Raw genomic sequence first — 24785 nt, forward strand, 5'->3', positions numbered from 1 at the left:
CCCACTTACTGCATTTGTAAAATATCTTTTAGTATGAACTCTGGTGTTTTCTAAGCTATAGTTTTTGAACAAATGTTATTCCACATTTATGACATTTGTAGGGTTTCTCTACAATACAAATTCTCTGAATCTGAATAAAGTTTAAGCAACTGATGCAAGGCTTCCATCTAGTATAAAACATATTTCTAATGTTTTTTTCCAGAAGAAATACTCTTTGGTCCTCTGGAAACTTACATTTCATGAAAGGTCTTTCAACAGTCATTACATTTATAGTAACTTTATTAAGTCTAAACTCTGATGTAAAGTAGGATGTGAGCGGATACTAACAGCTTTGCCTATTTTTATATTTGTTAATTTTTTTCTCAAGTATGAATGCTTTCATGTACGGTCAGGTGTGAGAACTGGGTGAAGGCTTTGCCACACTTATCACACTTGTAGGGTTTCTCTCCAGTATGAATTCTTTTATGTACAATAAGGTTTGAGGACTGGGTAAAGTTCTTTCCACATTCTTCACATTTGTACGGTTTCTCTCCAGTATGGGTTTTCTTATGCTTGGTAATGTCTGAGAACCACATAAAGACTCTGCCACATTCTTCACATTTGTAGGGTTTCTCTCCAGTATGAATTCTCTTGTGTACAATAAGGTTGGAGGACTGGGTAAAGTTTTTTCCACATTCGTCACATTTGTAGGGTTTCTCTCCAGTATGGGTTTTCTTATGCTTAGTGAGGTCTGATAGCTGCTTAAAGATGTTGCCACATTCTTCACACGTGTAGGGTTTTTCTTCAGAATGAGTTCTCTTATGGTTAGAAAGGCTTGAGCAAGTTCTGAAGACTTTCCCACATTCTTCACATTGGTAGGGTTTCTCTCCGGTGTGAATCCTCCTGTGTTCACTGAGGTGTGAGGACTGCGTATAGGCTTTCCCACATTCGTCACATTTGTATGGTTTCTCACCAGTGTGAATTCTCTTATGCTTAGTAAGGTCTGAGAACCATTTGAAGATGCTGTCACATTCCTCACATTTGAAAGGTTTCCCTCCAATCTCATTTCTCTGGTGTTTGGAAGGATTTGGGCTGTGGTTAAAACCTTTGTACCATGTTTCACATTTGGAGAGTTTCTCTCCAGCAAGAATCATCTGTTGATTAGAAAGGCTTGAGCAAGAGATAAAGACACTGCTGCACTCTTCATATTTGCAGGGTTTTTCCTCAGCACCATGCTCATGTTCAGTAAGGTGGGAGCACTGGTTAAATACTTTGCCAAATTCTTCACATCTGTAATGTTCCCCTCTGGTGTAAATTCTATTTTTAGTAAGGACTGAGCAAGTTTTAACGACGTTGTCACATTCTTGACAATTGTAAGGTTTCTCTCCAGTGTCAGTGTTCTCATGTTCAGTAAAGTGTGAGCACTGGATAAAGGTTTTGCCACATTCTTTACATCTGTGGAATTTTTTTCCAGTGTGAATTTTCTGATGTTCAGTTAGGAATGAGAACATTTGAAAAGATTTGCCACATTCTTTGCATTTGAAACATTTCTCTCCAGCATGAATTATATTATGTCTATTTAAATTTGAAGAATTATTAAAGATTTGACACATTTATGACATCGAAAGATTTTGCTATGGGTAGTTGATGAACACTGTTAAGTCCATTCTTTCTGCAATTTACACTCATCTAAATTTCCCCAGTCTTTCCTCCAGTGGAAATTATCAAGGCCACAATTTCTACATCCTCTCCATATTGATTTTGGGAATGCATCTTGTATGCCCTGCTCTGGCAAAAGGTCTTGGGTGATATGGGAAGACATAGCTGAAAAAAATAAATGAATAAGAATTACCCCACTTACTAGACACAGATGAATACACTTTATGAATCTAATCTATAAAATAATACCGGGTACATTAGCAAAATGGCATTAAAAAGTACCACAGGCCCTACTTTCTTTATAAACATATAAATGTAACAATACCTAGTGAGAAAATGCATCTGAACTCTAAAAACCACTTCACACTTTGCAGCACTCCAGGTGAGCACAATGCTAGGAGCTACATAAGAAGAAAAAAAGTTTGTTACATTTACCCCCCACAGCCCCTGCTCCTCCGCAGTACAGCATAATGCCTTTAAGAGTACACCCTCAACTCCTGGCTTCTCTTTCAAAAGAGAAAGAAAGTACTGGCACAAGTGTTTTTACTTTTGGCCTTTTGAAGCTTTGGCAAAGAATGGTTTCTGCCCCCCATGACGCAGAGTGCTGAGAGAAATGGTGGTACTCTGAGTGACAGGTTGGGTCTGCTGAGACTGAAAGGAAATACCCGTGATAGCAGTGGGAAGGCTGCAGCAGCAGCACCAGGCAACAGGTGCATTGGGTGATTACAGGGCACTACAAAGAAATCTGAGAAACCATCTTAAACTGAAAAATACACACACAATTCCACACAGGACACATCCCAGAACAGGCTTAAGAGCCTCTAGAATCTGGGCCAATTTGTTTTAGACAACCCCAGGAGAAAGCCACATTATAAAGGTTGTGGCAGGAGGCTTTTTGTTAATGCCTGAATCTCAGCATTAACAAAGTGATCGCCAGTAATGTAGTTCAGATGCCTCCTCCAAATCTTATGTTGGTGGGGCCTGCTAGGAGGTGTTTGGATCATGGGTGTAGATTTTTCATGAATGGTTTAGCACCATCTCCTTGGTGATGAGTAAGTTCAAGCAAGATCTGGTTGTTTAAAAATGTGTGACACTTACTGGGCACGGTGGCTCATGCCTTAATCTCAACACTTTGGGAGGCTGAGATGGGCAGATCACCTGAGGTTAGGAGTTCGAGACCAACCAGCCTGACCAACAGGGAGAAACCCCGTCTCTACTAAAAATACAAAACTAGCCAGGCGTGGTGGTGTATGCCTGTAATCCCAGCTATTTGGGAGGCTGAGGCAGGAGAATCACTTGAACCTAGGAAGCGGAGGTTGCGGTGAGCCAAGATCATGCCATTGTACTCCAGCCTGGACAACAAGAGCAAAACTCCCTCTAAAAAAAAAAAAAATGTGTGTGGCCCCTCTCCCTCCACCGGCTGTCTCTTTCTCAGCTGTCCCCATGTGGCATGCCTGCTCCCGCTTTGCCTTCCACCATGAGTAAAAGCTCCCGGAGGGCCTCACCAGAAGCTGAGCAGATGTTGGTGCCATGCTTGTACAGCCTGCAGAGACATGAGCCAATTAAACCTTTTTGGTTTATAAATTACCCAGCCTCAGGTATTTCTTTATAGCAACACAGAAAATAGCCTAATACAGAAAATTGTACCAGGAGTGAGATATTGCTATAAAGACACCTGAAAATATGGAAGTGACTTTGGAACTGGGTAATGGCCAGAGACTGGAAGATTTTGGAGGGCTCAGAAGAAGACAGCAAGATGAGGAAAAGGTTGGAACTCCTTTGAGACTGGTTAAATGGTTGTGTCCAAAATAATTACAATGATAAGAACAATGAAGTCCAGCCTGGTGAGGTCTCAGATGGAAATGAGGAACTTACTGAAAACTAAAACAAAGGTCACTTGTGTTATGCCTTGGCGGAGAGCTTTACCGTATTGTGTTTCATGCCCTAGGGGGCTCTGAAAATTTCTACTTAGGAGTGATGACTTAGGATATCTGGTGGAAGAAATTTCTAAGCAGCAAAACATTAAAGCTGTGGCCTGACTGAATCTAACATCGTATACTCACACACAAGAGCACATAAATGAATTAAAGTTGGAATTTATATTTAAAAGGGAATCAAAGTGTAAAAGTTTGGAAAGTTTGCAGCATGGCCATGTGGCAGAGGATGAAAAAGCATTATCAGGAGAGGAATCCAAGCAGGCTATAGAGCAACCACCTGCTAGAGATATTAGCATGACTCAAAAAACAAACAAACCAACATGGCACATGTATACATATGTAACAAACCTGCACGTTGTGCACATGTACCCTACAACTTAAAGTATAAAAATTAAAAACAAACAAACAAAAAAACCCAAGTGCTAATAGCCAACCCAATGGGAAAAGACTTCAAATGCATTTCAAAGGTGTTTGAGACAGCCTTTCTCATTACTGACCCCAGGCCCTCACTGCCCTGCACAGCCTTGGAGCACTGCTCCCCACACATAGGCTGCTCCAGCTCCAGCCTCAGCTCAAAAGGCCCCAAATGTAACTCTGCCTTCAGAGGGTGCAAGCCATAAGCCTTGGTAGCTCCCATGTAGTGTTAAGCCTGTAGGTGTGTAGAGCACAAGAGTGAAGGAGGCTTGGGATCCTCTACCTAGATTACAGAGGATTTACGAGAAAGCCTGGACACTCAGGCAAAAGCCTGCTGCAGGGGCAGAGCCTGCACAGAGGATACATACTAGGGCAGTGTAGAGGGGAAATGTGGGGTAGGAGGCCCACATAGAGTTCCCACTGGGACACTGCTTAATTGAGCTGTGGGAAGGAAGACACCATCCTCCAGGCCCCAGAATGGTAGAGCCACTGGCAGCTTGCATCTTGAGCATGGAGAAGCTGCAGGCACTCAACTCCAACCCATGAGAGCAGTTGCCGGGATGAACCGTGCAAAGCCACAAGGGTGGAGTTCCCCAAGGCCTTAGGAGCCCACCGCTTACCCCAGTGTACCCTAGATGTGGGACTGGGAGTCCAAGGACATTATTTTGGAGCTTTAAGATTTAATGGCTGCCCTGCTGGATTTCAGACATGCGTGGGATCTGTAGCCCCTTCCTTTTGGCTGACTTCTCCCTTTTGGAATGGGAGTGTTTACCCAATGTCTCTACCCTCATTGTATCTTCTAAGTAAATAATGTGTTTTGATTTTCACAGGTTCATAGGTGGAAGGAACTTGGACTTGGGACTTTGGACTTGATGTTGGAATGAGTCAAGACATTGAGAGGACTGTTGGGAAGAGATGATCCTATTTTGAGATGTAAGGACATGAGATTTGAGGGTTCAGGGGGATAATGCTATAGTTGGGATGTCTCCTCCAAATCTCTTGTCAAAATGTAATCCCCAGTGTTGAAGGAGAGGCCTGCGGGGAGGTGTTTGGGTCATGGGGGTGGATCCCTCATGATTGACTTAGCACCATCTCCTTGGTGATGAGTGTGTTCACTCAGATCTGGTTGTTCACAAGTGTGTGGCCCCTCCTCACCCCTTGCTCCCAGTCTCACCACGTGGCGTGCCTGCTCCTACTTCACCTTCCACCATGAGGAAAACTCCCTGAGGACCTCCCCAGAAGCCGAGCAGAGGTGGGTGCCATGCTTGTGCAGCCTGCAGAACCATGAGCCATTCTAACCTCTTTCCTTTATAAATTACCCAGCCTCAAGTATTTCTTTAGAGCAATGCAAACAATGGTCTAATACACCCGGAAAGCTGAGACGGGCATGAGTAAAATATAAAGACCATGGATAACTTTTGAAATCTAAAAATGTAAAATTAATATTGGGGGAGTCGACACAGGAAAGATGAGAGCACGTGGGCAGAGGCTGTTGCCCATTGGTCACATGTGGTCAGCAGAGAGCAGGTGACCAGCACCCTGGAGCTTTGCAGGAAGCACCAGACAGCCTGGAGCTGAGGTGTTATTTGCAGGAGCCAAAACAAATGGGGAAAAAGACAAATTTAGCACACACAGAAAGTAGATGCTCAACTGAGCCAGGAGGAAGTCTCTAGCAAAAAGGAAAAAAACAGAGCTCTGGAAAAATAATGTGAACAGTCACAAGAAAGGGACCCTGTATTGTGCCTCACCTCTGGACAGGTATATAAAGAGCCCAGGCTCAGGGGGCTCCACACCTGCACCTCCCTCTCACCTGCTCCTCTACCTACTCCACCCTCAATCCACCAGAACCATGGGCTGCTGTGGCTGTTCCGGAGGCTGTGGCTCCGGCTGTGGGGGCTGTGGCTCCAGCTGTGGAAGCTGTGGCTCTGGCTGTGGGGGCTGTGGCTCCGGCTGTGGGGGCTGTGGCTCCAGCTGCTGTGTGCCCGTCTGCTGCTGCAAACCCGTGTGCTGCTGTGTGCCAGCCTGTTCCTGCTCCAGCTGTGGCTCCTGTGGGGGCTCCAAGGGGGGCTGTGGCTCCTGTGGGGGCTCCAAGGGGGGCTGTGGCTCTTGTGGGGGCTCCAAGGGGGGCTGTGGCTCCTGTGGGTGCTCCAAGGGGGGCTGTGGTTCTTGTGGGGGCTCCAAGGGGAGCTGTGGCTCCTGTGGGTGCTCCAAGGGGGGCTGTGGTTCTTGTGGCTGCTCCCAGAGCAGCTGCTGTAAGCCCTGCTGCTCATCCTCAGGCTGTGGGTCATCCTGCTGCCAGTCCAGTTGCTGCAAGCCCTGCTGCTCCCAGTCTAGCTGCTGTGTCCCCGTGTGCTGCCAGTGCAAGATCTGAGGCTCTGGACTCAGGTCTCATGTGAGCCCTGCTAACCCCATCTTCCAAAGCTGTGACCCGTCCTTCATCGTTGAGCCCCAAACCACTGCTCAAGATCCATTCCTCACTATAAGATGAAGCCATATCTGCCTGCCTTTTCCTAAGGAGAGTCCACCCTAATTAATGTCCATTCTCTCCTAACAAATTCTCTTCCCAAGTCAACTGCAGCTGCGGCTGAATCACCCCTCACCCGCTAGCCTCGCCTTTGCTTGTCTATTCAGAGGCCTGAGCTCCTGAACCCACTTGGATTCCTGTCTTTTCCAGCTGGAGCAGCTGGGCATGAGTGTCCCACCTGCAACAAGGTGGGCGTTTAAGAGGCTTCCTCAGAGTGGCTTTGCATGTCCAACGCTCTGCTTTATCTTAAATGAAAAGTTGCAAACTAATAAAAATACCATGCCGACAAACGGAAACACATGCCTTGCTGATTTCTGTGTTGTTCGGGGTCATTACTATGGCTATGGCTATTGTTTTCTTGTTCTTGTTGTATTTCAGACTGCGTGGGTCTGATGGTGATGTTGGTGGAAGGTGCTAAGATGGGGCTCCTCTGCCTGTCATCTCCTTCCTGGCTGACCCCTCTTTTCTCAGAACCCCTGTCTTCCTAGGTCTTTCCAGCTATTGATCTGATGGAGACAGGACTGTTCCTCAGGCCAGGGCCACAGAAGCAGAAGAGGCTGCTGAAAACTCTGGGGATTTCAGACTTGCCTCCTTTCCCTGGTCAGGCCTCTGCCTTCTTCCTTTGGGAAGTTTTTGTAACCAACTTACTCTGATTGTCTTTGTTGTTACACAGCCTGTTACCTCTGTAAATAAACACTCCTAGCACCAAGCCAATATTGCCTTTAAGAATTTTGAAAGGGCTGGGCGTGGTGGCTCATGCCTATAATCCCAGCACTTTGGGAGGCCAAGGCAGGCGGATCACTTGAGGTTAGGAGTTTGAGACCCGCCTGGCCAAATGGTGAAACCCTGTCTCTACTAAAAATATAAAAATCAGCTGAGTGTGGTGGCACGTGTCTGTAATCCCAGCTACTTGGGAGGCTGAGGGAGGAGAATGGCTTCAACCTGAGAGGTAGAGGTTGTGATGAGTTGAGATTGCGCCACTACACTCCATCCTGGGCGACAGAGCAAGACTCTGTCAAAAAAAAGAGAGAGACTATACTAATAGAGTTGAATTATTTCAAGTTATTTGGAAACACAGCAATTTATTGGTAGGATATGTCCATAGAAAGAACACAAAAATAAAATTCCTAAGCTGTTTTTAGTAGTCATGGTGGTGGCAGTGATAGTGTGGTTGTTATTCTGCTGTGAATGCTGTATGGAAAAAGCAAATGCATAATTAGGTTGGTATCAGAACTAGAATTCTTAGCATGGAACTGATGAGGTTAAGTAAAAACCTTGTCATCCTGAATTCGAATTAGACATATCGATATGAAATCATGATATATTTTATCCAAATAAAAATAGTTTCCTCCTCCACTGAAAGACTTAGAAACAATGAACCATCCTGGAGCAGTGAACACTCCTAGCACCAAGGCCGTTGTCTTCAAATGTTATTTATTGTATCTGCCTGAAACCTGGCTTCTCTGGTGAATGGGCTGGAAGTGAACAAGATAAATCTAGAACATCTTGTTATCCCAGAAAGCAGAGATGATAACTAAGACTAATGCAGTCACATCAAAAGAACTAAAGAGTCGGCCAGGCAAGGTGGCTCACGCCTGTAATCCCAGCACTTTGGGAGGCTGAGGCAAGTGGATAACTTGAGGTCAGGAGTTCGAGACCAGCCTGACCAACATGGTGAAACCCTGTCTCTACTAAATACAAAAAATTAGCCGGGTGTGGTGGTGCATGCCTGTAATCCTAGTTACTTGGGAGGCTGAGGCAGGAGAACCCTTTGAACCTGGGAGGCAAAGATTGCAGTGAGCTGAGATGGCACCATTGCACTCCAGCCTGAGCAGCAAGAGCAAAACTCTGTCTCAGAAAAAAAAAAAAAAGTAAGAGGCAAACCTGGAGAAACTCTCTGTAGACAGACTTGGGACAATCTGAACACCAGTTTCTTAAATGGACTGATACACATCAAGTATGTTTAAACTAGGAGTGAGTAATCATACACAAAAAATAATAATACAGATACTATGCAAACTGTAAAACTTAGTTGCCTTTAGAGGATTCTAGGAATCAATTCATTATTTTGAAGATGACTAAGTAAAGGAAAATAATCAGGCACTTATTCTACCTCTGATAGACAAACTCTATCTTATGGTAACAAAATTAGAGGAAGTATTCCAGTTTATAAATAAAGAAGAAACCATAGAATTAGAAACTCACCATTTTGTAACCCCTAATGAAATAATGGGGCTATCAAATTTACTGCATGTATCCAAATCCGTGGAAAATATATAGCCTTAAATGCATATGTTAGAGTAAAAATGAACAACTTAAGCTCATTTAGCCAAAAACCTATCTATAGGACTGGCAGCATTGCCACACAGAGCCCAGAATGGGGTGGTAATTAGGGCTATTTATAGGCATCCTGGTTCTCCTCTCCTTCTGAGAACAGGTTGGATGGCAGGTGGTAGGGTGGCCCTTCCATGAGCCCTCTCTAAGTCAGGTGTGGCCATGTAATTTGCTTGAGTCAGTGGGAAGAAGTTTGAAGCACCTGCTGCAGTTTTCTGCATTCTCTGTTTCTTCTCCCACCATGACCACTAACGTTCCAAGCAGTGGCTGCTGCTTACAACTGAGTCCCAGAGCGACGAAGCACAGAGCAGGGTCACCAGCTGACGTGCAGTGGCCTGCGATGTGAACAAGAAGTAAGCCTGTGTCGTGTGTAGTCACTGAAACGTGGGGGTGGCTTGTGTGGGCAGCGTAATTGGTCTATCCTGGTTGACCCAGAAACCTACCAGAACAAAAACATAGCATTGTGGCCCTGGTTTATTGGTCAAGGGGTGGGTGGAAGGGAAAGTTATCAGAGGCAAGAAAGGTAGTTATTAGGTATTTGGTAAGACTGTCCCAGATCATGTATCCCTGAGGGAAGAGTTCAGAAAACGCAATGCCACTCCCACGTGGGTCGTTGCGGCGGCATTTATCAGAGCATTACAAGAACAGGGTGAGCTCAAAAGAACCGGCTGGTTTGCCAGCCAGGAGGAAAGTTCTAGAAAGCCTGGAGAAACCTGGGGAGCTACAGAGTTCTCAGTTCTACCTGGTAAGTGGTAAGACTTAGAAGGCCTTTGAGCAGCAAAGGACAATTAAAGCAGAAATGAAAGGAACCCTTTTTAAGGGTACACTTTGATGAGATTCCATGAGGGCAGACCACACCTCAGGTAGGGAGTTGGTAGCTGCCTCCAGCCTGGCCAGTGGGGCGGGAGGGGCTGCTGTGGGGTCAGTGGATCCAGAAGAAGACGCCGGAAACTTCTCACCTCATGGCTCACTTGGCGTTCTCTTTGCTTGGCCTGTGGCTCCTGTGGGTAAATTCATGTCTTGCTGTGTGATGAAGAGGTTTCTCCAGGGAAGAGGGGGAGGTGTTTGGCCCAGGCAGGACCCAGTGACCTGCAGATCGAAGACAGCCTCACTACCACGGTAATGGGCACCAGAGAAAAGCCTGCTGCCGGCCATTCGTTGGAAACAGGCCCAACAGAACCAATGCTGTCTGTGCTTGTGGTGTGGGGGGTAGAAGAGAAATCAAAAGAAACCCAAAACCAGCCGGGCGCAGTGGCTCATGCCTGTAATCCCAGCACTTTGGGAGGCTGGGGCAGGTGGATCACGAGGTCAAGAGATCAAGACCATCCTGGCCGACATGGTGAAACCTCATCTATACTAAAAATACAAAAACTAGCCAGGCAGGGTAGCACACACCTGTAGTCCCAGCTACTTGGGAGGCTGAGGCAAGAGAATTGCTTGAACCCGGAAGGCAGTGGTTGCAGTGAGCCGAGATCCTGCCACTGAACTCCAGCCTGGCGACACAGCAAGACTCTGTCAAACAAACAAACAAACAACAACAACAAAAAACCTTCCCTAAAAATGAACAGATGTCACATGATTGTTAGCAAGATTTAGGACATAGTTGTAACTCTCCATGAAATCAACAAAGAGAAAATCACGAGTTGGATAATTTATGCATAATTTTTTGATAAAATCATAGGATTGCCTGCTGCAACATCCTTCATTTCACAGTTGGCCGTTACAGAATGACGCTGAAGGGAGTCACGTTGCAAAAACAACTGAGCTCCTTCTCATCCTTCACGAACGCCTCTCTTCGAGGTCAACTCACCCCCTTGGGAAGCCCCTATCTTGTCTCCTTGGCCAGCTTCTCTTTCAGGGTGAACTGCCTGATCTTCACTGTGGTGGCCTTGCCTGGCTCCCAGCAGATGTTCTCCAATGTCACTTTCAGTGACATCACAGAATCCTACATTTCTTTTTTTTTTTGCAAGCATTGCAATTTTACTGAAAATTTGCACTGTAAATATGACTGTGGAAAATGTATTTAAGAGAGCTAGATCTGCAAAGACAGGGAAGAGATTTGGGAGGCAGGGGTGAAGGAATAAGTGATATTGTTAAGTAGATGAGCTGCTTGAGTGGAGAACACTTTTAGGAGTGGTCAGCTTGGGCTGGGCATGGTGGCTCACTCCTGTAATCCCAGTACTTTGGGAGGTTAAGGAAGAAGGAACACTTTAGCTCAGGAGTTCAAGACCAGCCTGGGTGACATAGCAAGACCCCGTCTCTACAGAAAAATAAAAAAATTAGCTGGGCATGGTGGTGCACACCTGCAGTCCCACCTAATGGGGAAGCTGAGGTGGAAGAATCTCTTGAGCCTGGGAAGTTGAGGCTACAGTGAGTTATGATTGCGCCACTACACTCCAGCATGGGTGACAGAGTGAGACCCTGTCTTAAATAAATAAATAAAATACATGGTCAGCTTGTTTACTTGTTTGTGATCATTTTCTTTTTTTCCTTTTCTTCCTCTTTTTGTTTTTCAATAGACTCTCACTGTGTTGCCCAGGCTGGTCTTCAACTCCTGGGTTCAAAGGATCCTCCTGCCGCAGTCTCTCGAGTAGCTGGTACTACAGGCATGCACCACTGCCGCTAGTGAATATTTTCAAGACCAGATGGTCCCCCCCACCCAAGGAATCTTGGATAATGAGTGAAGGGAAACCCTGTATGGAGCCTGGAGAAGCTGGCTGTGTGTGGAGTGGTCACTGAGGGAGCATCTTAGCATGAATCTTGGTCAGAGTGATCGGGGAACCAGACTCAGTCTGGAAACAAGCAGGGGACACCTTCAGCTTACAGACAGCAGATTGTGGAGCTGCTCAGCCTCCATAATTACATAGTTCAATTCTTCAGAATCATCTGTGTATCTGTCTATCTATCTATCTATCCATCTATAATCTATGTAGGTCCGTATCAATTTATGTTTTTGTTGTTGAGATGATCAAGTTGGTTCTAAAATTTCATTGGAAAAGCAAAGGAATTGAAAAAGAGAAAACAATCTTTGAAAAGAAGAATGAAGTCGAAGTCTCACAATACTTGACTTCAACATCTCCCATAATGTCACAGTGACACTGTGTTTGCATTAGGAAGCGGCATACAGACCTGCGGAGCGGGACACAGAAACAAACTCGCCATAATGTCAGCTGATTCTCATTAAAAACACCAGCGATTTCAGTGGGATAAGGATGGTTGGTTTATTTATTTATTCACTTATTTATTTATTTATTTTTCAGATGGAGTTTCGCTCTTGTTGCCCAGGCTGGAGTAAAATGGTATGATCTTGGCTCACCGCAACCTCCACTTCCTGGGTCCAAGTGATTCTCCTGCCTCAGTTTCCCGAGTAGCTGGGATTACAGGCATGTGCCACCACACCCACCTAATTTTGCATTTTTAGTAGAGACAGGGTTTCTCCATGTTGGTCAGGCTGGTCTCGAACTCACAACCTCAGGTGATCTGCCTGTATAGGCCTCCCAAAGTGCTGGGATTACAGGCAAACCACCTTTGTTTGTTTGCTTGTTTGTTTGTTTGCTTGGAGATGGAGTCTTGCTTTATCGCCCAGGCTGGAGTGCAGTGCCACAATCTTGGCTGGCTGCAACCTCCGCCTCCTGGGTTCAAGCGATTCTCCTGCCTCAGCCTCCTGAGTAGCTAGGATTACAGGCGCCCACCTCCATGCCCGGCTAATTTTTGTATTTTTAGTAGAGATGGGGTTTCGCCATGTTGGCCAGGCTGGTCTTGAACTTCTTACCCCAGGTTATCTTCCCTCTTTGGCCTCCCAAAGTGCCTGGATTACAGGGGTGAGCCACACTGCACCTGGCCACAATGGTCTTTTTATCAAATGCTGCTGAAACAATTGGATGAAAATGTGAAAAAATGGATCTCAACTCCTACCTCACATTACACACAAAAATTAGCTTGAGATCCATCATAGAACTAAATATAGAAACCAAAACTCTCATGCTTCTAGAGGAAAAGCTAGGAAAGAGAGTTTTCAAAAAGTTCACAAGAAAGCACTAGCTGTCAAAGAAAAAAATGTTAAATTGCACTTCAAAATCAAAAACGTTTCCCTATAAAAAGAAGTTCAGACAATAATAAGGCATATCAAATACTGGAAAATTATGTATTATACATACCTATATATTATATATACACATATGTAGGGAAAAGAAAGAGAGATCAGACTATTATTGTGTCTATGTAGAAACAGAAGACATAGAAACTCCATTTTGACCTGTACCCTGAACAATTGCTTTGCCCTGAGATGCTGTTAATCTGTAACCTTGCCCCAACCTTGAGCTCACAAAAACATGTGTTGTATGGAATCAAGGTTTAAGAGATCTAGGACTGTGCAGGATGTGCCTTGTTAACAAAATGTTTACAGGCAGTATGCTTGGTAAAAGTCATCGCCATTCTCCATTCTCGAGTAACCAGGGGCACAATGCACTGCTGAAAGCCGCAGGGACCTCTGCCCTGGAAACCTGGGTATAGTCCAAGTTTTCCCCCCATGTGATAGCCTGAGATATGGCCTCGTGGGATGGGAAAGACCTGACCGTCCCCCAGCCCGACACCCGTGAAGGGTCTGTGCTGAGGAGGATTAGTAAAAGAGGAAGGCCTCTTGCAGTTGAGATAAGAGGAAGGCCTCTGTCTCCTGCCTGCCCCTGGGAACCGAATGTCTTGGTATAAAACCCGATTGTACATTTGTTTTCTTCTGAGATAGGAGAAAACCCGCCCTGTGGCAGGAGGCGAGACATGTTGGCAGCCATTGCTCTGTTACTCTTTACTCCACTGAGATGTTTGGGTGGAGAGAAGCATAAATCTGGCCTACGTGCACATCCAGGCATAGTACCTCCCCTTGAACTTAATTGTGACACAGATTCCTTTGCTCACATGTTTTCTTGCTGACCTTCTCCCCACTATCACCCTGCTTTCCTGCCGCATTCCTCTTGCTGAGATAGTGAAAATAGTAATCAATAAATACTGAGGGAACTCAGAAGCTGGTGCCGGTGCAGGTCCTCCGTATGCTGAGCGCTGGTCCCCTGGGCCCACTATTCTTTCTCTATACTTTGTCTCTGTGTCTTCTTTCTTTTCTCAGTCTCTCATCCCACCTGATGAGAAATACCCACAGGTGTGGAGGGGCTGGCCCCCTTCACACATGTACACATGTATATAAAATACATGTGTAAATATATATACATATGGCAAGCATTTCATTCATATATTCTTGATATCGAATTTATGAAGAGTTCCAACAACTCAATAACAAAAACACACAAAAAAAACCCTACAATAAAGTGGGCAAACAATTTTAACAAAACCTTTTAACAAGAAAGATGTGAAAATGAACAGTAAGTGCAAGAAAGGATCCTCGTGAACAGTAGTCATCAGAGAAACGCAGATTAAAATCCACACGAGAGGCGATTTTACACCCATCTGATGCCTCACATTTGAAAAGCCAATGGTGGTACTGACAGGCCTGGGGCAGCGGACGCTCTCAGGCATTGCTGGGGAGACGGGAAAGCAGCATGAGCGTTTGGAAAGCTGTCTGTTTCTTAGCAAGTTAAGCATACGCTACTCTATTGTCTAGCAAGGCCAGCCCTCAATATTTAACCAAAAAATTAAAACTAAAAACATGAGTATGGAAGGACTGGAAGGCATGTTTATGTGTTATTCATCATAGTCCCAAACTGCAAACAATTCAAATATCTATGAACGTGAGAATGGAGGAACGCAGTGCAGAGTATTTTTACATGAAACCCTATGTGGTGATTAAAAAAGAACAAAGCCAGGTGCAGTGGCTTATGCCCGTCATCCCACCATGAGGTGGGTGGATCACCTGAGCCCAGGAGGTCGAGGCTGCAGTGAGCCATGAGCACACCACTCTGCACTCCAGCCTGGGTGACAGAGCAAGACCCTGTCTCAAAAAAACAAAAAAAGAAGAAGAGCAAAACATTGACACACAGAATAACATCGTGAGGGAAAGAAACCGGAGTACATTTTTAATGATTTCGTTTCTGCGGCATTCAACAGCAGGCAAAATTGGTCAGCAGAGCTGTGCCTGGAGCGATGGGCGGGAAGGGAAGGCCGTGAAAGTGAACATTCTGGGGGTGAAGCAGTTGGTCATGGTTGGGGTGGTGGGCACACGAGTACATGTTTAGTGGAACTCATGGAATTGTACACTCAAAGTATGTGCAGAACCCGGGAGGCCAAGGCTGCAGTGAGCTAGGATCGCACCACTACCCTCCAGCCTGGGCGACAGAATGAGACATAGCCTCAGAAAAAAAAAAATGGAGTCCAGGTGTGGTGGCTCGGGCCTGTAATCCCAACACTTTGGGAGGCTGAGGCAGGTGGATCACTTGAGATCAGGTGTTCGAGACCAGACTTGGCCAACATGGTGAAACCCCATCTCTACTAAAAATACAAAAATTAGCTAGGCATGGTGTCACCTGCCTGTAATCCCAGCTACTCAGGGGGCTGAGGCAGGAGAATCGTTTGAACTCAGGAGGCAGAGGTTGTAGTGAGCCAAGATGACGCCACTGCACTCCAGTCTGGGCAACAGAGTGAGATTCAGTCTCAAAAAAAACCAAACCAAAACAAAACAAAAAGCATTTCACTGCATGTAAATTTTACCTCAATACAAAATTAAAATTAATCTTTTGGAAAATAAAAGTGTATTAGAGAGGGTGGCTAATCAAAATTTTTGTAGCCTTCAAGGAAAGTAAATTTGAAGTATATCTGTTGATTTATGGAATTTTTACAAAGACTTAATTGAGGAAAACTCGAAAGCATTAGACAGGGTCTTGCTCCTCTGTTCCCTCTGTGAGCCCAGGTGCCTGAAGGGAACATGGGTCTAATCCGTGTCTGGAGGAGGGAGCCGAACCACAGGAGGAAGAGCTAAGAAAGACAAAGAAGAACCAGAGCCACACTGAAATCCATGCTCTTCAAAACTTTGTTTTACAGATTTGACAAAATATTTATACTGGAAGTTTTTAAGCAGTGGAACCTATAGACAGCCTTTTCTTTCAGCTTATTTTTTTAGTTTCAATTTAATTTAATTTAATTTTTTTACAAAATGACCACCGTTGATATAAACACCAATGCCAGGGGGTGGAGGGTCTGCATCGCTGAGGAGAGCCCTGAGGGCCAAGGACAGTGGTCCACCCGCCGGCCAAGCCACCACCGCCTCCCGGGTTCCTGGGACACCCGCTGGAGAGGGAGCCCAGTGTCTTCTAACAAAGGAAAACACCTATGAGGAAGAGGCCAAATTTAGAAACCAAGGAAAGGAGAGCTTGGCTTGAGCTGATGGCGGCTCATGGGATGGTGAAGAGATTAAAAATAACACTTGTGCACGTGAAATAGCAGAAACAACAACAGAAGTGTTCATGTGTTCAGTATAAACACCTGGGCAGGAATATAAAGAGCCCGGGCTCAGGGAGCTCCACACCTGCACACTTCCCTTTCACCTGCTCCTCCACCTGCTCCACCCTCAATCCACTAGAACCATGGGCTGCTGTGGCTGCTCTGGAGGCTGTGGCTCTGGTTGTGGGGGCTGTGGCTCCAGCTGTGGGGGCTGTGGCTCCAGCTGTGGGGGCTGTGGCTCTGGCTGTGGGGGCTGTGGCTCCAGCTGCTATGTGCCCGTCTGCTGCTGCAAGCCCGTGTGCTGCTGTGTGCCAGCCTGTTCCTGCTCCAGCTGTGGTTCCTGTGGGGGCTGCAAGGGGGACTGTGGCTCCTGTGGGGGCTCCAAGGGGGGCTGTGGCTCCTGTGGGGGCTGCAAGGGGGGCTGCGGTTCTTGTGGCTGCTCCCAGTGCAGTTGCTGTAAGCCCTGCTGCTATGGGTCATCCTGCTGCCAGTCCAGCTGCTGCAAGCCCTGCTGTTCCCAGTCCAACTGCTGTAAGCCCTGCTGCTGCTCTTCAGGCTGTGGGTCATCCTGCTGCCAGTCCAGCTACTGCAAGCCTTGCTGTTCCCAGTCCAGCTGCTGTGTCCCGATTTGCTGCCAGTGCAAGATCTGAGGCTCTGCCTACAAACCTAAACTGGTCCTACAGATCTGGGCTCTCCAGGAATGACTGGAGCTGTGTCCTGAATTCCTGAAGCACATCTCTGAGTCTGTCCTCCTCTGGACCAAGGCAGCCTAGTGTCCAGGGCTCAGTACTCAGCCGCTCAGCCTCTGAGGTCATGAGGGCTTCTGGCGTGCTAGGTCCTGCCCATCAACCCTCCCGGAATCCCCTCTTCCTTTCCTGACCTCACCACTTCAACCTTCTCAGGGCTTCAAGATCCCACATCCCTGGACCCCTCCTGTGAGCCTGCTGTTAACACACTGAAACTGGAATCCTCTGACCGGCTGCCGCCTGTCCCCAGTCCCTGCAACCTCCCAGCTCCTCCACCCTTCATCTGCGTCCTGCCTGAGCTGCCAGAGCTCTGATTGCTTTTGGAGTTGACCTAGAGGACTCAGAATTATTAGAGACCCCAGGATCCTCTCCTAAGGAGGAGGGGTGCCCGATCTCCTCGTCTACCTCCTGGTTTCTTTCCCCAGGGCTTGGCCTTGTAATTGCCCAGGCTGGATCTTCTAAATAAATACGATCCGCACCTCCCACGAGTTTGCGTTGTGATTCTTTTGTTTCAGCTTCTGTGTGATTAGAGAAATGTACAATTTTCACAGAGTTGCACTCCCAGGCATTTGGGAACCCCCTGTTCCCTGCTGTGTGAGTTTCCTAGGGCTGCCCCACAAACCATGTGGCTTAAGCAACAGGAGTGGGTTGTCTCACAGTCTGGAGGCCAGAATCCGCTGTCGAGGTGCCTCAGGGCCGGGTCCTCCTGAGGCCTCCCTCCGTGGCTTACAGATGCTGCCATCCCTATATCCTCACCTGTTCGTTCCTCTGTGTGTGTCTGCATCCTCATCTCTTTGTATAAGGACACGGATTAGATTAGAGCCCACCCTACTCCATTAGGTCCATGTTTTAACTAATCACCCCTGTAAAGATCTATCTCCAAATAAGGTGCCATTCTGAGATACTGCGGTGAGGACTCCAACATATGTACCGGGGGCATAACTCAGCCGTGGCATCCACTTGGCTTGGGGCGTCACCATCTTTCCCATCTTCCAGGACACAGAATTGGGAGGCCCCTTGGGCTTCTCTCCCCTACAAGTCGCCAAATCCCACAGCATCTCCTGGAAGACATCCTACAGACACCTCCTTCCTGCCTCCTTGTGACACCTCCCTACATAGACCTCTGCTTCAGGCTCCCAACTGTCCCTTCCCTGCTGCCTCTGTCAGCTCGAGCTGCCAGAACGAAACCCACAGAGTAAGCCTGGAGGACTGAACAACAGACACCATTTCTCCCAGTTCCGGAGGCTGGAGAGCCCAGATCAAAGTCCAACAGGTTCGACTCATGGGGAGGGAAGGCAAGAGCTGGCAGAGGAGGAGGTGGGCTGCAAGGCTGGAGCCCTAGACCCAGGCGTCTGTAACAGCAGAGCACTGGAGGCTGCTCGGGAAGCCACCATCTCACAGGATGGCAGGCAGTGAGTGCCTGACGAAACTGTGACAAGAAAGTGAAAACTCAACACCACAGAATTTTTAGAAATTGCTTCTGAGTTTCTGTTTTAGTAAGTAAGGTTGACTAGACACTATTCACAACCCTGGAACTCCTAAAAGGACATGGTGAAACCCCATCTCCACTAAAAATACAAAAATGAGCCAGGCGTGGTGGTGGGCGCCTGTATCCCAGCTACTCAGGAGGCTGAGGCAGGAGAATGGCTTGAACCTGGGAGGCGGAGGCTGCAGTGAGCCCGGATTGTGCCACTGCACTCCACTCATTCTCCAGAATGAGATTCCGTCTCTAAATAAATAAATAAATAAATAAATAAAGCAAGCTTTAAAGTGCTGTATTTAAAACAGTTTTTTAAGTCACTGAGCTGTTCAAAAAATAAATAAAATTCTCAGAACCAACAAGCAAGAGAGAGCTGAACCCACAGAGGAAGGTGAAAGTCAAAAACGGCCTCCACCCCATGGCTGGACCAGAAAGAGGCCCTCTCTGTTTTCTTCCACCTGTGGTATCGCTTCTGTTGTCAGCATGAATCTGAGAAAAACATAGTTTCTCTATACTCTCTACACTCTCATTCCTGATGTGCAGGTTTTCCCTATGCCACTCAATTTTCTGCCTCTTTCCACGCTGACCAATTCTCTGACACCGGCTGGGTGTCCTGCAATTCACTCCCATCCTGAAACAGAGTTCATTTCAGATCCCACAGGTGAAGGGCTCAGTCCCACAAGACTGTCCCCACTTGAGAGGCTGACATGGTTTTCCTGTGTCCCCACCCGAATCTCATCTTGAACTGTAGCTCCCACAATTCCCCTGTGTTGTGGGAGGGACCCAATGGGAGGTAATTGAATCATGGGGGTGGGTGTTTCCTGTGCTGTTCTCGTGATAGTGAATAAATCTCACCAGATCTGATGATTTTATGAGTGGGAGTTTCCCTGCACAAGTTCTCTTTTCTTGTCTGCCGCCATGTGAGATGTGCCTTTCACCTTCCACCATGATTGTGAGGCCTCCTCAGCCAGGTAGAACTGTGAGTCCATTAAACCTCTTCATTTTGTAAATTGCCCAGTCTCGGGTATGTCTTTATCAGCAGCATGAAAATGGACTAATACAGATGCCAATCATAAGTCCAGGCCTCCCAAGCTTCTAACCAACAGGCTATAAATCGGGATTCACACTGATACCTGAAACGAGTGGGTGAGGCAAAGCTCTCCATCCATCAAGGTTTACTAAGCCTGCTTTAAGGCGCATCTGGGAAAAATGCAAGATGCAGGCACATCTGTGGCTGTTTTCCCAAAGAGGTTTTTGGGAAGTTTGGTATTTATACATTTCCTTAAAGGGGGGCAGGCAGGTAGGAAGAGGCCGATAAGCGTTAGGCAAATGAGTGCTTTCCTGTGAGACTTTAGTTACGGCCCAGTAAATCTGCATTTTACATAAGGTAAGGTGAACGTTTGAGGAGAAGAAGGGACTAAAGGAAGAGTCAGTTATGCAGACCTCTCTGGGTAGGTGGAAGAGGGACTGGTGTCATCTTGTTTTTGTTCTGCTCCTGGGAAGATAAACTCATAATCTACATGATCAGTGTAGAATGGAAGACTTTCGTTTTAGGAGCTGGAATTGGATTGCAGGCCTGAAGTCATAATAGGCATATCCTTGTTGATGCCAGGACACACATCTTAAGAGGTTTGGCAACCAGCACGGTGTGTATTAACGAGTGATTTATGGAGGTAGTGACCTGAGACGCCTGAGGCCTTTGCCATTTCCTGGGCCTGGCGAGCGAAACACACCTCGACACAGGCTGTGGAGGAACAGCGCTGCTTTTGCAAGAGGGCGGTGTGGCTCAGCCTCCGGGCTTAACTTTCCTTTTGGCCTAAGGAGCTTGGGGGTCCTGAGATTTTTATTTTCCTTTACTCAACACCACCCTCCTTGGGTTCGATAATCTGCTAGAACAGCACCCAGAACTCAGAGAAGCACTTCCTTACATTTACTGGTTTACTATAGAGGATGAGATCAAGGACACAGACGAATCCCCAGGTGAAGAGGCACCGAGGGTGAGGTCCAGGACAGTCCTGAGTGTGGGAGCTTTGTCCCTTGGAGCCGGGGGCGTCGCTGTCCCAGTGGGGGGATGTGAGGTGAAGAGGTACCTAGGATGGGGTCCAGGACGGTCCTGAGTGTGGGAGCTTTGTCCCATGGCGCCGGGGGCGTCGCTGTCCCAGCAGGAGAATGTGAGGTGAAGAAGCACCTAGGGTGAGGTCCAAGACGGTCCTGAGTGTGGGAGCTTTGTCCTGTGGAGCCAGGGGCATCGCTCTCCCGGTGGGGTGATGTGTGCACCAACTAGAAGTTCGTGGGATCTCACTGTTCAGTTTTGTAGAGCTCTCACCCGCAGCCCTCCCCGTCCTGGAGCTGAGTTCCTAGGCTCTTCTCACTGGGTCTTTCCGGCCACAGGTCCCATCCTGACACCATCTAGGGGCCCCACCCTAAGTCACCTCATTAACATAAACACAGATGTGATCTAAGGGAGCTTATTAGAAATAACAACAATAAAACCCGAAAAACAAACAAAAAAACAAGAAAACAATATCCCTCAGAGAAATTCTAAAGGTTTGAGGAGCTCTGTGCCAGGAGCCAAGGAGGAAGATCAAGACTGTCTCTTCTTACACAGTGAAAGCTCCAGGTCAGTGTGCTTTGCGCATGTCCATGAGTACTTTCCATCTTTTGATTCTGGGCAACTGCTGTAGGAGGAAGCTATCATGAATCAGGGAAGAAAACAGCTGAGCTTTTAAAAAGGCTTTGAGGCCAGGCACGGTGGTTCACACCTGTAATCCTAGCACTTTGGGAGGCTGAGGTGGGCGGATCACAAGGTCAGGAGTTCGAGACCAGCCTGGCCAACATGGCGAAACCCCGTGTCTACTAAAAATACAATTAGTCGGGCATGGTGGCACTTGCCTGTAATCCCAGCTACTCAGGAGGCTGAGGCAGGAAGATCACTTGAACCGGGAGGTGGAGGTTGCAGTGAGCTAAGATGGCACATTGCACTCCAGCCTGGGCAACAGAGCAAGACTCCATCTCAAAAAAATAAAAAAAGGCTTTGACAGGCCCAATATGGATGGGTACGAGCATTTAAACCCCCAGGCGTCCCTGCCTCATTGAGTCAGTACCAGCCTCTTGGATTCTGGGTCCAGGGCTGGCCTATCCGGGGGCAGCGTTGTGGAGTGGAGACTGCCGTGGCATTGGCTATGCCCCTGAGATGGAATTCTCAATAATAAGATTCTGTCAGGCTACTAGTTGATGCTTCGGAGCAATTAAGTGCAAGTTTGTGTTTGTGCGAACATGAACTTCAAAGGCCAGGGTTGGGGAGGATGAACAGGAGGGGAGGAGGCAGATGCATTGTGGTGCCACCTACAGCTCGGCTGGGGTCTTCTTGCCCTTGCAGTGCACAAAATCAACCCCATGGAGGCATTTCTGCCTAGAGCTTGTCCACCCAGGACCCAAGCGAGTGGGAGGGGAGAGCCGGCCCCGTCACACAGGCAACGGGACCTCACTGGGTGGACCTCTGTGGACACCCCAGGAAAGCCCCCACTTCTCATGTTCTTCCAAGGAAACCTTTCTGCTTTAGTTCTACAGGTGTGTTCTCGGGTCAGGAAGAGTCTTGCAATTTGGAGAGTGCTGGGTGGCTGCGGCGGACCTGCCCCATGCCATCCCCACACACGAACACCCGCATCACCCACCTGGGCAGCTACAGCCCACAGGCCGGGTCCAGCTCCCCCTGCTTTGGTCCCTTAAGCTTCCCTGGAGCGCAGCTACGGTGGTCGGTTCTGCATCTGTGGCTGCCTTGGCCACTGGGGCAGAGTCAAGCAGTCGTCACAGTGACCACGTGGCCCAAAATATTAGCCCCCAGCCTTGAACAGAAAGAGTTAGTCGGGGTGGGTGCAGTGCCTCACACCTGTAATGGCAGCACTGTGGGAGGCCAAAGTGGGCGGATCACCTGAGGTCAGGAGTTTGAGACCAGCCTGGGCAACATGGTGAAACCCCACCTCTACTAAAAATACAAAAATCAGCTGGGCGTGGTGGCACGTGCCTATAATCCCAGCTACTCAGAAGGCTGAGGTAGGAGAATCGCTTGAACCTGGGAGGCAGAGGTTGCAGTGAGCCAAGTTCTCACCACTGCACTCCAGCCTGGGCGACAAGCGAGACTCCGTCTCAAACAAAAACAAACAAACAAAAACCCAGAAAGAGTTAGTCAGTCCCTGCCCTGGACAGTCGGGGAAACACCGCCAATCACTGCTTTATCTCCACTCAGCTACGGCCCCTTTTCCCAGCTGGGGGCTTATGGCCTCCTGCTGGAACCTGATCTAGAAAACAAACTCCCTTTTGTTTCTGAGCTCCCAGAAGCCCGGCATGGATCCTAATGCTGGCATCAGGACCATCAATGTGAGAGAAGCTGAGGCCTCCTTTTGGAAATAGGGGCTGTTGTGGGACCGGAGCTGAGTTGTGTGCAGGAGGAGAGGTTGTGGTGCTGAGGCTGTGCGGAGCCTGCACTGCAACTCCCCTCTCCCCGCAGAGCTTGCACAGAACATCGCCTGACTCTCACAGACCACGGGGCACCAGCAGACCCACAAAACCCCCAAAGTTTCTGCAACCTGACCAGGCTTGTCCACCACCCCCAAGGGGCAGTGGCTCCTGTGGAGAGGCCACCTGGAACCCAAAACTCTGTTCACAAGGGACCCACCTTGTCGTAGAGGGACGGGCACCAAGGGTGACTCCAGGGCGTCTTGTGCTTGGCTGACCGATGCCCTCCTGGCCTCCAAATCCAGGCTCCTGGGTCCTGTGGATGTAAGGGGCCTTGGCAAACGTGATTGTGTCTAGGATCCTGAGATGGGAAAGATATCCCAGACTCCAGGATGGGCCCTGAGCGTGACCTCAGCGTCCCGGTAAGAGGGGGGCCGGAGGAACCTGACTGCAGGAAAAGAGAGGCCTGGAGCACAGGAGATGGCCCTGTGGCTGCGGAGGCAGAGGCTGGGCGGTGCGGCCACAGTCAAGGAACAGCCAGGGAACACCCAGAGCCCAGATGCTGGAAGAGGCAGGAAGAAGCCTCCTGAGAGCCTTTGGCGGGACCTCAGCCTGCAGACACCCAGATGTCTGTCCTCTGTAATTGTGAGAGAACTAATTCCTCTTGTCTGAGCCCCCAGTTTGTGGTCATTTGTCACGGGAGCCCCAGGACAGGGACACAGGCTTCACCCCTGCCTCTGGGTCCCTCCTTTTCTGACATCCTGCAAAGGTTTCTCTCGACAGTTTCGGAAGAGTAACCCAGCCAGCTCTGCCTTTCTGAACAAGTGTGTCGGGCCCCTCCCAGCCCCATCACCCTGCACATGAGTGACCTCAGGTTTGATGCAGCCTCAGGCATGAGGCCCTGCAAGCAGCTCCTGGCAGCTGCCCAGCTGGGGAGCCCCCCAGGAGGGAGGAGTTGATCCCAGCCTCCTGCCCTAAGAGCTTAGAAAGCTATGAGGCGGGCGGATCACAAGGTCAGGAGATCGAGACCATCCTGGCTAACACGGTGAAACCCTGTCTCTACTAAAAATACAAAAAATTAGCCAGGCATAGTGGCAGGTGCCTGTAGTCCCAGCTACTCAGGAGGCTGAGGCAGGAGAATAGCGTGAACCTGGGAGGTAGAGCTTGCAGTGAGCAGAGATCATGCCACTGCACTCCAGCCTGGGTGACAGAGTGAGACTCCATCTCAAAAAAAAAAAGAAAAGAAAAAAAAAAGAAAGCTACGAGGTCCTGCACGCCCCTCCTGGCCAAGCTCTCTGGGTCTCATGGTGGCTGTTCAGAGGCATTCCCCTGATGGCCAGGAGTCGTGTGAGGACAATCATTGGGGAAGGGGATGTGTGGCAGGTCCAGCGGGCACCTGGGGGCCCCAGTCAGTCTCTTCCATGATACACGGGTGTGGCATGCACCAGTCAGAGTAGAGACACAGAGCCAGAATTAAAACTGCAAAACACAGCAAACAGAACGTGATTGTTTCTAGTTTCAAGAAAGCAAACAAAATCTCCCTGGGAAAATGGCACAAACAGGAGCAAGGAAGTGACCATGTGCCCAGCTTCACACCTCACCCTGGGCAGGGATATAAAGAGCCCAGGCTCAGGGGGCTCCACACCTGCACCGCCCTCTCACCTGCTCCTCTACCTGCTCCACCCTCAATCCACCAGAACCATGGGCTGCTGTAGCTGCTCCGGAGGCTGTGGCTCCAGCTGTGGGGGATGTGGCTCCAGCTGTGGGGGCTGTGGCTCCGGCTGCGGGGGCTGTGGCTCTGGCTGTGGGGGCTGTGGCTCCAGCTGCTGTGTGCCCGTCTGCTGCTGCAAGCCTGTGTGCTGCTGTGTGCCAGCCTG

The 24785-nt window shown here is 48.3% G+C and overlaps 1 protein-coding gene and 2 pseudogenes across 1 annotated transcript; all 3 read right to left on the bottom strand.

Annotated features, from left to right (window-relative positions):
* Positions 1–298: 298 nt before the first annotated feature.
* Positions 299–4212, bottom strand: LOC116469130 (zinc finger protein 195-like). The gene is given in 4 exon segments (XM_032153767.2): positions 299–1582; positions 1585–1803; positions 1964–2039; positions 4069–4212. Coding segments are annotated over 4 exon segments (1659 nt in total). The 3' UTR covers positions 299–362.
* Positions 4213–5635: 1423 nt separating this feature from the next.
* Positions 5636–10002, bottom strand: LOC131383570 (uncharacterized; annotated as a pseudogene).
* Positions 10003–11579: 1577 nt separating this feature from the next.
* LOC131383571 (CLK4-associating serine/arginine rich protein-like) lies at positions 11580–17147 on the bottom strand (annotated as a pseudogene).
* Between the last annotated feature and the right edge of the window lie 7638 nt (positions 17148–24785).

This window comes from Hylobates moloch, unplaced genomic scaffold (assembly GCF_009828535.3).
Source record: "Hylobates moloch isolate HMO894 unplaced genomic scaffold, HMol_V3 SCAFFOLD_5, whole genome shotgun sequence".
In the NCBI taxonomy this organism is placed as follows: Eukaryota; Metazoa; Chordata; class Mammalia; order Primates; family Hylobatidae; genus Hylobates; species Hylobates moloch.